This window comes from Pseudophryne corroboree, chromosome 1 (genome assembly GCF_028390025.1).
Source record: "Pseudophryne corroboree isolate aPseCor3 chromosome 1, aPseCor3.hap2, whole genome shotgun sequence".
NCBI lineage: Eukaryota > Metazoa > Chordata > Amphibia > Anura > Myobatrachidae > Pseudophryne > Pseudophryne corroboree.
Window position 1 is genome coordinate 195,627,984 of NC_086444.1, and position 12,398 is coordinate 195,640,381.

The window sequence follows — 12,398 nt, forward strand, 5'->3', positions numbered from 1 at the left end:
GCATTATACCACACTGCCCGCCCCCCCCACCCATGCTGGTGATGTAGCTATATGTGGGACCGGGGCCCCTGGGTGACCTCCCCAGTTGCTATGTTGTTAATCGGTCTCTGGGTACAGTACAAACAAAAAAAGATTTATGAAACTAGTAATTAACCTAATATATAAATGATCAAAAGTAGAAATGAGTAGAAATTGCATCTTGATATTTAAAAATACACATAATATGTTTTTTATATTAACAATGCAACTGTCATGGTACCAAGTCATTTTCAGGTATGGTGCTGATTATTTTTTTTATTTAATTTCCCCATGACAGTGAATTTACTGAGCAGTTTGAGATCCGTCTTGTGGGAGCGAGTGGAGGAGCAGTCCTGGGCCAGAATCTTGTGTCGCTCATTACAATAGCTAAAAGCGACTCGCCAAATGGAGCTGTGAGGTTCCTTAACCACAGTCAGATTACCATTCCTAACCCCAATGTGACAGTCACTATACCGCTGGTGATGGAGAGGATAGGAGGACATGTGGGAGAAGCTCAGGTATTGTTTACAACCTGTATTCCTTCTGTGATGTGACTGAAGAAAAACCATATAATTATCTGTCTTACTCCCAACACCAAAGATCTCACAAGATGTGGACATATTAAGAACTGAATAACATGCTTTATGTGTTGTTTTAATTGGTAATAGACTAGAGTCATCTTAGGAACTATTCCGTACTGTTAGCTTTTACTTATCCTTGCATTTGTCGCGACATCTGTTGTGGTGGCAAACACATGCTTTTCACCATAATACATAGTGGAAACAGACAATTTATTAGTTGAAACAGTATTGATGACTGCAGCCTATCAGTGCTCTGGAAATAAGTGACATCACCAAGGCAGTGGCACAGGAATGCATTCAATTTGCCAGCGGTCAGGATACGGGTAGTCACATGACCGACTTCGATTTCCGGACACAAAAAATACAGACATTGGATAGGGTAAGTATTTTTACCCCCCATCCCCTACCCTAACCCTCATGGAGTGGCGGCTACAGCTAACTCTTGGGGGGTGGCGGCTAGGGCATTGCCCCCTGTGCCTAACCCTCCCTAGTACCTAAGCCTAACTGCCCCCGTACCACCACCATGGGTCCTAAGCCTGAACCCCGATTCTCAACTTCCTGATGTCGGCTGTCAGTGATCTGCGCCGGTCTCCTGAATGTTGTCGGGATTGCAGCTTCGGTCACATGATCACCGGCATTCTGACATCCGTGATGCTAAACACATCCCATGGCTCCCTTAACTGTGTCCTCTATTAACCTTTCTAGTGTAAAAGTGCTCCTTTGTGTTATCGTTTAGTCTTCATTGAATGTACTGCAAAAAATGCATTGTTCTCGTCCACATATAAATCAACAGCAGTGTGCCAAGTGTTATGTCTGAGTGCCACGTGGTCTGTGTTGTATTCTCTCGCTGGAAAATAACAATATTTCCTCCTTCAAGATTAATGTTTGTATTTGTGTAATATCTAGGTCAGTGTAGAACTGGTACATATTGTATTGTATTTCTTCCCAACAAATATTTGTAGTGCTATAAGTACTGGCACATAGTGATTTGTTTTACATATGCTCTGTATGTGACATACTGTGAAGGTTGTTAGATACAAGCTGTGCCAGGAACACTGAGGGGAAGTAAATATCTCCTGAACGTACTGTTATTCTATAAATATACCCGCTGCTCAGGAAGTGTGATACGTTATACGTCTCGCCAAGCAAAGGGGAGGAATCACTGACACGTTCATATCTGCCAGGGAGTATTTTCCAAACTGGTTCTGTGTACCTGATATCCCAGCACTACCTGGAAACGTCTCCAAATAGTGATAGAATAAATAGCTGCTTGTGCCTTGTCTCTTAGTGACCCTGTAATATCTCTATAATTATTGGCATGTAATAGGGCTGATTCAGACATAGATGCAGTGCTGATGTTTATGCAGATAAGCGAATTTCCAGGTGGTCACAGTCGCACTGCGCACACACAGTCATTCATTAGTGACCACGCATGCAGGGAAGATTGGGGCAGATGTATTAACCTGGAGAAGGCATAAGGAAGTGATAAACCAGTGATATGTGCAAGGTGATAAACGCACCAGCCAATCAGCTCCAATATATAAATCAACAGTTAGGAGCTGATTGGCTGGTGCATTTATCACCTTGCACATATCACTGGTTTATCACTTCCTTATGCCTTCTCCAGGTTAATACATCTGCCCCATTATTAGCAAAGTGACTGTTTGTAGGAGATAACTGGGGTTGGCTACAAAAGTGCAAGCAGTTTGCAACCGTTTTTGGGGAATGTCTCAGCCGGCGACTGCGATCTCATATACAGTAACAATGGCTGCTACGTCGACATTCCGGTGCTACAAAGTAGTACGTCTCTGGTGTACATCCATGCTTCTGCATGTGTAACGACTGATATGCCTACTGTCACTGTCCATAGACTCTGAAATTCCGATTGGTGTCTCTTTAGACGCACCCTTAGTTGCACCATTGAAACTTGTACCAGGCCTATTGCAGGTGCAGTTTCTCCGTCCGGGTATGGCCTTCTATGTGAGTGGTTAAGCACCTCTGTATACAACAGCCTCCAGCGACGCGTCCATGGCACTCCCATAACACTCCTATAAGAAGGAACATCTCCTTGAGTCTGTTGAGCCACTTCCCTGTCACCATCCGGAACGCCCTGTTCATTATGAAAACATTTCTGAGAGTCAAACACAGCTCTGATTGTGGACACAAGGGCAGTGTGACATAGACAAGTGTATAGGAGAAAGACACACGCACATCTGGACACAAGGGCAGTGTGATGTAGACAAGTGTATAGGAGAAAGACGCATCTGGACACAAGGGCAGTTTGACATAGACAAGTGTATAGAAGAAAGACACACACACACACACACACACACACACACACACATGGACACAAGGGCAGTGTGACATAGACAAGTGTATAGGTGAAAGACACACATCTGGACACAAGGGCAGTGTGATGTAGACAAGTGTATAGAAGAAAGACACACGCACATCTGGACACAAGGGCAGTTTGACATAGACAAGTGTATAGAAGAAAGACACACACACACACACACACACACACACACACACACACACACATGGACACAAGGGCAGTGTGACATAGACAAGTGCATAGGAGAAAGACACGCACATCTGGACACAAGGGCAGTGTGACATAGACAAGTACATAGAAGATAGACACACACACATGTGGACACAAGGCCAGTGTGACATAAACAAGTGTATGGGAGAAAGATACACACATCTGGACACAAGGGCAGTGTGACATAGACAAGTGTATAGAAGATAGAAAATTGATCCTCTGCGTCCGACTTAGAGTCAGCCCCTTATCTCTGGTGGGTTTTAGCTGTAGGTATGTGAATACCTGTTTCTGCTGCGGGGTACACTGGTCTCCACAAGGATAGACATTGGGGTGTAGAGTAGGATCTTGATCCGAGGCACCAACAGGCTCAAAGCTTTGACTGTTCCCAGAATGCACAGTGCCACCTCCTCTATAACCCCGCCTCCCTGCACAGGAGCTCAGTTTTGTAGTTGGTGCTGCAGTAAGCAGGAACATAACAGAGGGGCTGCTCCAGGCAGCCCTAAGAAGAGCTTTTTTTGAAGAAAAAAGTGAAGATTACAAGGGCAGCAGCGGTGGTAAATATCAGAAGACATTCACTGCTGCAGCTCCAGCTCTCTCCCAGCGGCGCTGTACACTCCCGAGCCCTGGTTGCCGGGTAACTACAGCAGGAGGCTCCGGTTTTCTTCACGTCAGGCACACACGATGGGGGCTCTCCGGGATCGTGTGGTCGCGCTTTGGGAGGTGGTGAGTGGGTCCCGCTTGCGGGACCCGGTCTTTATCGCGATCCGGCGCGGTCAGTGGGAGGCGGGCCGCGTGCGCAGGCGGTGGACACTGTGGCAGTACAGGCGATCCCACTAGATCACCAGGGCATGGGTGCAGGTCAGGTTTTCCTCTCTAAACCATTTTCAGTAGCCCACAGTACCCGGTGGTTTTGCCAGCAGGGGGATAAGGCTTAGACCTGAAGCCCCTCCCCCAGCCCCAGGGCGCCATTTCCCGCAAATGTTCCCGCCCTGGAGCTGCATATCTGTCTCTCCCTCACTCCCTGTCAGTGTCTGGGCGCCATTATCTCTCAGCTTCACTGTTCCTGGGACTGCTTGGGCAAATCCTCCTGTGTAAAGCCGCCTGGTTGTCAGTGCTGTGACTTTACATGACACTTAAGTATTCTACCTGCCTTTTTAGACAGTGCTAGTTAAGAAAGAGTGCATTTAGTCAGGGTTTTCTAGTACAATTACCCTGTGATATACATCCAGTTCTTGTGCAGTGTTATATCTATTGACTATATAGCTATAGATATAAGCTAGTCCAGTGCAGTATTATTGTTAGAAATAACCTCTGCATTGTACAAACTGTGACTATCTGTGTGTGCATTAGATAGCTGAGTGGTGTCCGTTTCGTGTCTTTCACTCAACTTGCTATCCCTATATTCTATAACCTGAGGGGCTTGGTGCGTCAGGTTTTATATTGATATAGGATTTTCACAAAGATATACTTTAATACGTATTTTTCTCTGTGATTTAGTCACCATATCTCTCCTTTATCTCTGCTAGTGCTGACTACACTGCGCAGGGGTTTGGGTAAGAGGTATTGTGCTGCTGCCAATTGTACTGTGTTACCTGATACTGCAAGTTATATCATGTCTGCTTCTGAGGGTAACGGTTCTGGGGCTGAACACACTGCCGGTGTTGCTGAAGCCACAGATCCCTATAAGGAGAATATAGCAGCTGTGGGCTTTGGTTTGGTTCTGGGGGCTCCTTGCCCCCCAGTGGGACTGTGGCAACGGAGGTACATAATGACCCACCGTGGGCCGCTTTTTCCACGCTTCTACATACGCTAGTTAATAAACTAACACCCCCTATGGGACCCCCAATGCCGGTACAACCGTATGTGTTCCCTGCAGCTAACCCGCCGTGGGCGGATGATTTATTTGCTCAATTGAAGAAGTTGAACCAGTCCCTGACTACTAAAAAGTCTGACCATCACTCGCCCAAGCCCAAGGGGTCCTCTAAGTGAGCGCTTGTCTCCTCACAATCCACTGCTGTCACTGACACCTCGTCTGATGAAGACGGCACTTACACTGACCCCACAGGTTCTGACTCAGATACTGCTGATGGGGAGGGTAGTTCACATGTGGATGTTCCTGATCTTTTGGAGGCTATTCAGTTAATTCTACAGATTACGGATGATCCCTAGCCATCCGTCCCTCCTAAGAAACCAGATAGGTTCAAGCATCAGAAGGTGGTTAAACAAGTTTTACCTCACTCTGACCACCTAGTGGATATACGTCAGGAACCTTGGGAAAACCCGGGTACGAAGTTTGTGCCTCAAAAGAAGATGCTGGCTCGCTATCCCCTCGCACCAGAGCTGTCTAAGAATTGGGAAACGCCTCTTCCAGTAGACTCACATGTGGCCAGGATGGTGGTTTTCTCAGCTCTACCTGTCACTACCGTCACGTCTCTAAAAGAGCCTACGGATAAACGTGTGGAGGGTTGTCTTAAAACGATTTACACCCTCACGGGTGCTGCACAAAGGCCCACTATTGCAACAACATGGACTGCAGAGGCTATTGAAGCATGGGCCTTGGAGTTAGAAGCTGAAATCTCTTCTGACCATGCTAGACAATGCTTGTCATATATTGTCACAGCTTCTCGCTATATTAAAGAAGCGGCTTCTGATGCCGGTATCCTAGCAGCCAAGGCCTCTACTACGTCAGTCCTGGCTCGCCGGATATTGTGGCTGAGATCCTGGTCTGTGGATCTGGACTCAAGAAAAACCCTGGAGGTACTCCCTTTCAAGGGAGATATTCTGTTTGGGGAGGACTTAAATAAGATAGTGGCTGACTTGGCTACTGCCAAAACTGCCTGTCTGCCAAGTACCGGTCCTTCTGTGTCGAAGGCTAAAGGTACTTCCTTTCGCCCCTTTCGTCCTTCAGGTAAAGCAAAAGGTCAGGCGTACAACAAGTAGGCCCGCACTTCCAAACCTGGTAAGCCAAAGCCAAAAAGAGCCTGGGCGGCCCGTCAGCCAGTTTCCAAGGCCGATAAGCCTGCCACATGACGGGGCGGGCCTCCCTCTGGGGGATCCCAGGGTGGGGGGCTGGCTTTTAGGGTATACCTAGGAATGGTTGAAGACCACTTCAGATGCCTGGGTACGGGAAGTCGTCACTCGAGGTTACGCCATAGCCTTCACAAACTGACCCCCTCATCGATTTTGCCAGACAGACGTCCCGTTGGACCAGACAAAGGCAAACACTCTGCATTCGGTGCTACAGACCCTCCTGGATACAGGAGTCGTAGTACAGGTGCCTCTTGCGCAGAGGGGCTGGGGGTACTATTCTCCGTTGTTTCTAGTCCCGAATCCGAATGGATCCTCTCGGCCTATTCTCAACCTCAAGGCATTGAACAGGTTTGTGAAGGTTTCCAAGTTCCGCATGGAAACCCTTCGCTCTATAGTTCTGGCCTTGGAACCTGGGGACTACATGGTCTCCCTGGACATACAGGATGCTTACCTGCATATTCCTATAGCAGCGTCACATCAGCAATACCTGATGTTTGCTATTGGCAACATCCATTACCAGTTTCGGGCGTTACCTTTTGGTTTAACGACGGCTCCGCGAGTCTTCACCAAAGTTATGGCGGTGATGACGGTGGTAGTCCGCCGTCGAGGGGTCAGGATACTGCAGTATCTGGGCAACTTGATAATCCTGGCAAATTCCCCAGAACCTCTCCTACGTCATCTAGATATGACGGTCCGGTTTCTACAAGCCCACGGGTGGCTCATCAACTGGAAGAAATCCTCCCTGATCCCTGCTCAGAGCATGGTGCATCTGGGAGCGCTATTGGACACTCACAACCAGAGGTTGTTCTTGTGTCAGGAGAAAGTCCTGAAGCTTCAGGACAGGATTTGTTGCTTCCTTTCTCGTCCGCAAGTGTCGATCCATTCGGCGATGCAGGTGCTGGGCCTCATGGTATCAGCATTTGACATGGTGGAGTATGCTCAATTCCATTCTCGCCCCCTCCAGAGGCTGATTCTAGCCAAGTGGGATGCCTCACTGGATCAGGTCTCAAATGATCTCATTGACTCCGGAGGTCCGTCTGTCGCTGCTCTGGTGGCTCCAGGACCAACAATTGTGCAGGGGCCGTCCCTTCTGGATATCCAACTGGGTCCTGTTGACGACAGATGCCAGTCTAAGAGGTTGGGACGCGGTGCTGGAACAACACTCCCTTCAGGGTCGGTGGACCAAGGAGTAGTCCCTCCTGTCAAACAACATTCTGGAATTGCGGGCGGTCTTCAATGCATTGAACCTAGCCCAGCATTTAATTCAGAACCGTCCTGTTCAAGTGCAGTCGGACAACGCCACCACAGTGGCTTACATAAATCATCAAGGCGGCACTCAAAGCCGTCTGGCAATGAAGGAAGTCTCACGGATTCTACATTGGGCGGAACGCCATCTACTGCCCATATCGGCAATCTTCATTCCGGGAGTCCTGAATTGGGAAGCGGACTTTCTCAGTCGTCAGGACGTACATGCCGGCGAGTGGGGCCTCCATCCAGAAGTGTTTCAACTCCTAGTTGAAAAGTGGGGTCTTCCAGACGTAGATCTGATGGCGTCTCGACACAATCACAAGGTTCCGGTCTTCAGAGCAAGGACAAGGGATCCTCAAGCAGCATTCGTGGATGCGCTGGCGGTGCCGTGGAGGTTTCGGCTGCCGTACGTGTTCCCTCCGGTGTCACTCCTGCCTAGGGTAATTCGGAAGTTCAAGCAAGAAAAAGGATTTCTGCTTCTCATAGCTCCAGCGTGGCCCAGACGGCACTGGTTCTCAGACCTGCAAGGCCTATCGTCAGAGCGTCCAATTCTACTTCCACAATGCCCAGACCTCCTCGTTCGAGGCCTCTGTGTCTACCAGGACCTAGCCCGGCTGTCTTTGAAGCTTCCGTCTTAAGGGCTAAAGGGTTTTCTGTGGCGGTCATTCAAACAATGTTGCGGGCCCGGAAACCGGCTTTGGCTCGGATTTACTATAGGGTCTGGCATTCTTACTTTGTTTGGTGCGCATCTAACGATTATGACGCTTCCAGGTTTAGTATAGCCAAGTTGTTGGCTTTTCTTCAGCAGGGCCTGGACTTAGGCCTACGTCTGGCCTCCCTCAAGGTTCATATTTCTGCCTTGTCGGTGTGGTTTCAGAGAAAAATTGCGACCTTACCTGATGTGCATACCTTTACTCAGGGTGTGTTGCGTATCCAACCTCCCTATGTACCGCCTGTGGCTCCTTGGGACTTGTCGGTAGTTTTGGAGGCGTTACAAGAGTCTCCGTTTGAACCTCTTGGTTCAGCTGATCTTAAGTGGCTTTCCCTTAAGGTGGTGTTTCTGCTGGCTATTGCTTCAGCTAGAAGAGTGTCGGATTTGGGTGCCTTGTCCTGTAGTTCCCCATATCTGATATTTCACCGTTACCGGGCGGTTCTTAGGACTCGTCCCGGATATTTACCTAAGGTGGTTTCCTCGTTCCACCTTAACCAGGAGATTGTGGTTCCGGCACTTGTTTCTCCTGATCTGTCTCCCAAAGAGAAGTCTTTGGATGTGGTTCGGGCTCTCCGTATCTATGTGAAGAGAACTGCTTCCATTAGGAAATCTGATTCTCTCTTTGTACTGTTTGGATTTCAGAAACGGGGCTGGCCTGCTCACAAGCAGACTTTGGCCAGATGGATTAGAATGGTGATTGCATATGCTTATGTGAGGGCTGGTCTGTCGGCTCCTGCTCACGTTACGGCCCATTCTACACGGTCTGTTGGACCTTCTTGGGCAGCCCTCCGTGGTGCGACCCTTGAACAATTGTGCAAGGCGGCTACGTGGTCCTCAGTGAACACGTCCATAAGGTTCTATGCCTTTGATACTGCCGCTTCCCAGGATGCTTCCTTTGGATGCCGGGTTCTTGTGCCCGCTACAGTGCGTCCCCTCCCATAAGGAACTGCTTTAGGACATCCCCAATGTCTATCCTTGTGGAGCCCAGTGTACCCCGCAGCAGAAAACGAGATTTATGGTAAGAACTTAGCTTTGTTAAATCTCTTTCTGCAAGGTACACTGGGCTCCACAAGGCACCCACCCTGACACACTTACATTCTTTGGGTTGGTATGACATTAGCCGCTGACACTTCTCCTGTCGTGAGAGTGTGGTGTATGTGGCTACTAACCATTGTCGTCTCTTTTCCTGCTACTGCATTGGGCTGGTTAACTAAAAACTGAGCTCCTGTGCAGGGAGGTGGGGTTATAGAGGAGGCGGAGCTGTGCATTCTGGGAACAGTCAAAGCTTTGAGCCTGTTGGTGCCTCGGATCAAGATCCTACTCTACACACCAATGTCTATCCTTGTGGAGCCCAGTGTACCTCGCAGAAAGAGAATTAACAAAGGTAAGTTCTTACCATAAATCTCGTTTTTAGGCTTGGCTCATAAAAGCCGTAATGCTCTGCATGTAGTATTGTCATACAGCTGATGATGACTACCATGCAAACATACGCAAGCTACACAGACAGAAAAACAAAGTCTTTCAAGATTTATATTTGTTACTCATCCTAGAAGTGTTATTTGTGCCCGACGACAACTTAGTGTTACTGCTGTATACCTTCAAAAGGGGTGGTCTTCTGTTTGCCGGCGGTCGGGCTCCCGGCGCTCAGTATACCGGCGCCGGGAGCCCGACAGCCGGCATACCGACACTTATTTTCCCTCGTGGGGGTCCACGACCCCCATAGAGGGAGAATAAAATAGTGTGGCGCGCGTAGCGCGCCACCGTGCCCGTAGCGTGGCGAGCGCAGCGAGCCCGCAAGGGGCTCATTTGCGCTCGCCAAGCTGTCGGTAAGCCGGCGGTCGGGCTCCCGGCGCCGGGATGCTGGTCGCCGGGAGCCCGACCGCCGGCCAGCCGTAGTGAACCCTTCAAAAGTGACCATTACTTAAAGTCTGCAAATAAGCGTGTACTGTAGTCTGTTTAGAAATACATTAAGAATTGTTGATTAACATTTTAATGCTCAGATCATTAAAATGATGATGTGTTCATGAGAATTTGTATTATTTGCTCCATTCAGTGGTGTATATGTAACAGGTGCAAATTGTGCAGTGCACATTGGACCCTGTGTCAAGGGGAGCCCAAGTTGCACACCCTGCACCCATTCAGTATACTTACCTTGTAGCAACATCTCGAAGAACATTTACACAGATACAGATTGAGCCTCGCTCATCTACTGTATGCCGTCTATGGTGTTTGTGTTATGTACACCAGTGCCTGCAGGAAAGTACTGGTGTCAGAACTGTTATGCACAACAAATGGACTCACAGACAGACTGGGGAATATGACATAACGTACACAGAAGGTGATAGGGTAACAAAATACACACAAAGTGAACAGAGAAGCCCAGAGGCTAAGGAACTGGGTATCTCCCTTGTATTAGAAATGCTCAGATGGGAAAAGCAAGATGTTGTGTTTTAATACATAGAGAACCCGAAATGCTGTTGCTAAGGGCAACAGCAAAACCCTAAAGGGTTACCAACGGGTGTGGCAGTAAACTCCTTGGTCAGAGATGGAATGATAGACACAAGGAGAGTCTCCACAATCCTAATTCTCACTTGCAGTGCACAGGTTCAGTTTACTGCCACTAAACTGACCCCTGACACCTAGCACAGTGAGACAGGATTAGACAGGCAAGTCTTAGAATACAGCCGCAAACTTGCTAAGTTCACAGAGTAGTAACAGAACCCCAGCAAGCTAAACGACTGACTCCAGTCTTACTGCTAGGTCTGGATTGGCAGAGTGTAATACCAAATCCCCAGGCCTATTTGCAGTAAGCAACAAACAAATACAAAGCTACACAGTACTGGCTAACTTTCAGGAACTGACTAACCAACAAAGATTCAGCAGCATCTGCTTAACCTGGAAAGAGGCCTTATAAAGCAGGTGCTGTCCACGCCCCACTCAGACCTCACAGACTGTGAGCACAAAAACCAGCACCGGATCCCCTGCCGTGCACAGAGCCTATAACCACTGCACAGCAAAAGACCCGAACCGGAGTATCAGCTGCGCTCAGGTTACTCCGCTAGTACTTGTCTCCCGGTTGCCATGACGACGTGGCAGCACAGGGCAGGAGACCCTAACAGTACCCCCCCTCTGACGAGGGGTCAAAGAACCCCTACCACCGGGTTTATCGGGGAACTGCGAGAAGAAAGAGCGTATCACTCTGGGGGCATGAAGATCACAACTGCGCACCCACGACTGCTCCTCCGGGCCATACCCCTTCCAGTGCACCAAAAATGACAGCCGACCCCGAACCACCTTGGAGTCAAGAATCCTTTCAACAACAAACTCCCTCTGGCCACGTATCAGAAGAGGGGAAGGTCTTCCACTGGAAGAAGGATTCCTAATCGCCCGTTTTAAAAGGGAACAATGAAATGTTTTATTGATACCCAAAGAACGGGGCAGATCTAACTGAAATGCCACCGGATTGATAACCCTGGTGATCTTATAAGGGCCGATGAACCGGGGGCCTAACTTATGAGATGGCTGTCTCAACTTCAAATTCTTGGTAGACAACCAGACGAAGTCTCCTAATTTGAAGCTGCAGGGTCTTTTCCGCTTATCAAAAACCCTTTTGGTCACTAATGACACAGACACAAGGGCTTTCTTCACTTTCCGCCAAATACCTCTAAGGACCGAAACCACAGAGGAACCACCAGGCGTGGAGTCCAGGGGGTCAAAAGAATTGGCCTTAGGATGATGCCCATACACACAAAGGAAGGGAGAGATCCCTGTAGCAGAGTGAGCCGCGTTGTTATAGGCAAACTCCGCCATGGACAGATGAGCAACCCAGTCAGTCTGACACTTGGAGACATAACACCTGAGGAACTGCTCCAAGGACTGGTTCACCCTTTCAGTCTGCCCATTAGACTGCGGATGGTAGCCTGACGACAAGCTGACAGAAATCTGGAGATCGGAACAAAATGCCCTCCAGAATTTGGCCACAAACTGGGATCCGCGGTCAGAGACCACATCAAGTGGCAACCCGTGGAGACGCACAACATGCAGCATAAATAATTCAGACAGGCGTCTGGCCGATGGCAGCCCAACCAGTGGAACGAAGTGCGCCATCTTCGAAAACCTGTCAACGACAACCCAGATGGCTGTCATCCCCGAGGATTTGGGCAAGTCCACCACAAAATCCATTGAAATGTGGGTCCATGGCTTAGATGGGATAGAGAGTGGATGTAATGGGCCAACAGGAACCCCTCTAGGAGTCTTATTTCGG

The 12,398-nt window shown here is 48.8% G+C and overlaps 1 protein-coding gene across 1 annotated transcript in view; it reads left to right on the top strand.

The window, feature by feature from the left end:
* Positions 1-12,398, top strand: part of ADGRV1 (adhesion G protein-coupled receptor V1) — a 1,000,765-nt gene that overhangs the window by 493,571 nt on the left and 494,796 nt on the right. The window contains exon 68 of the mRNA XM_063964002.1: positions 317-536. Within this exon, the coding sequence (XP_063820072.1) occupies positions 317-536 (220 nt within the window). The remainder of the gene's footprint in view (positions 1-316; positions 537-12,398) is intronic.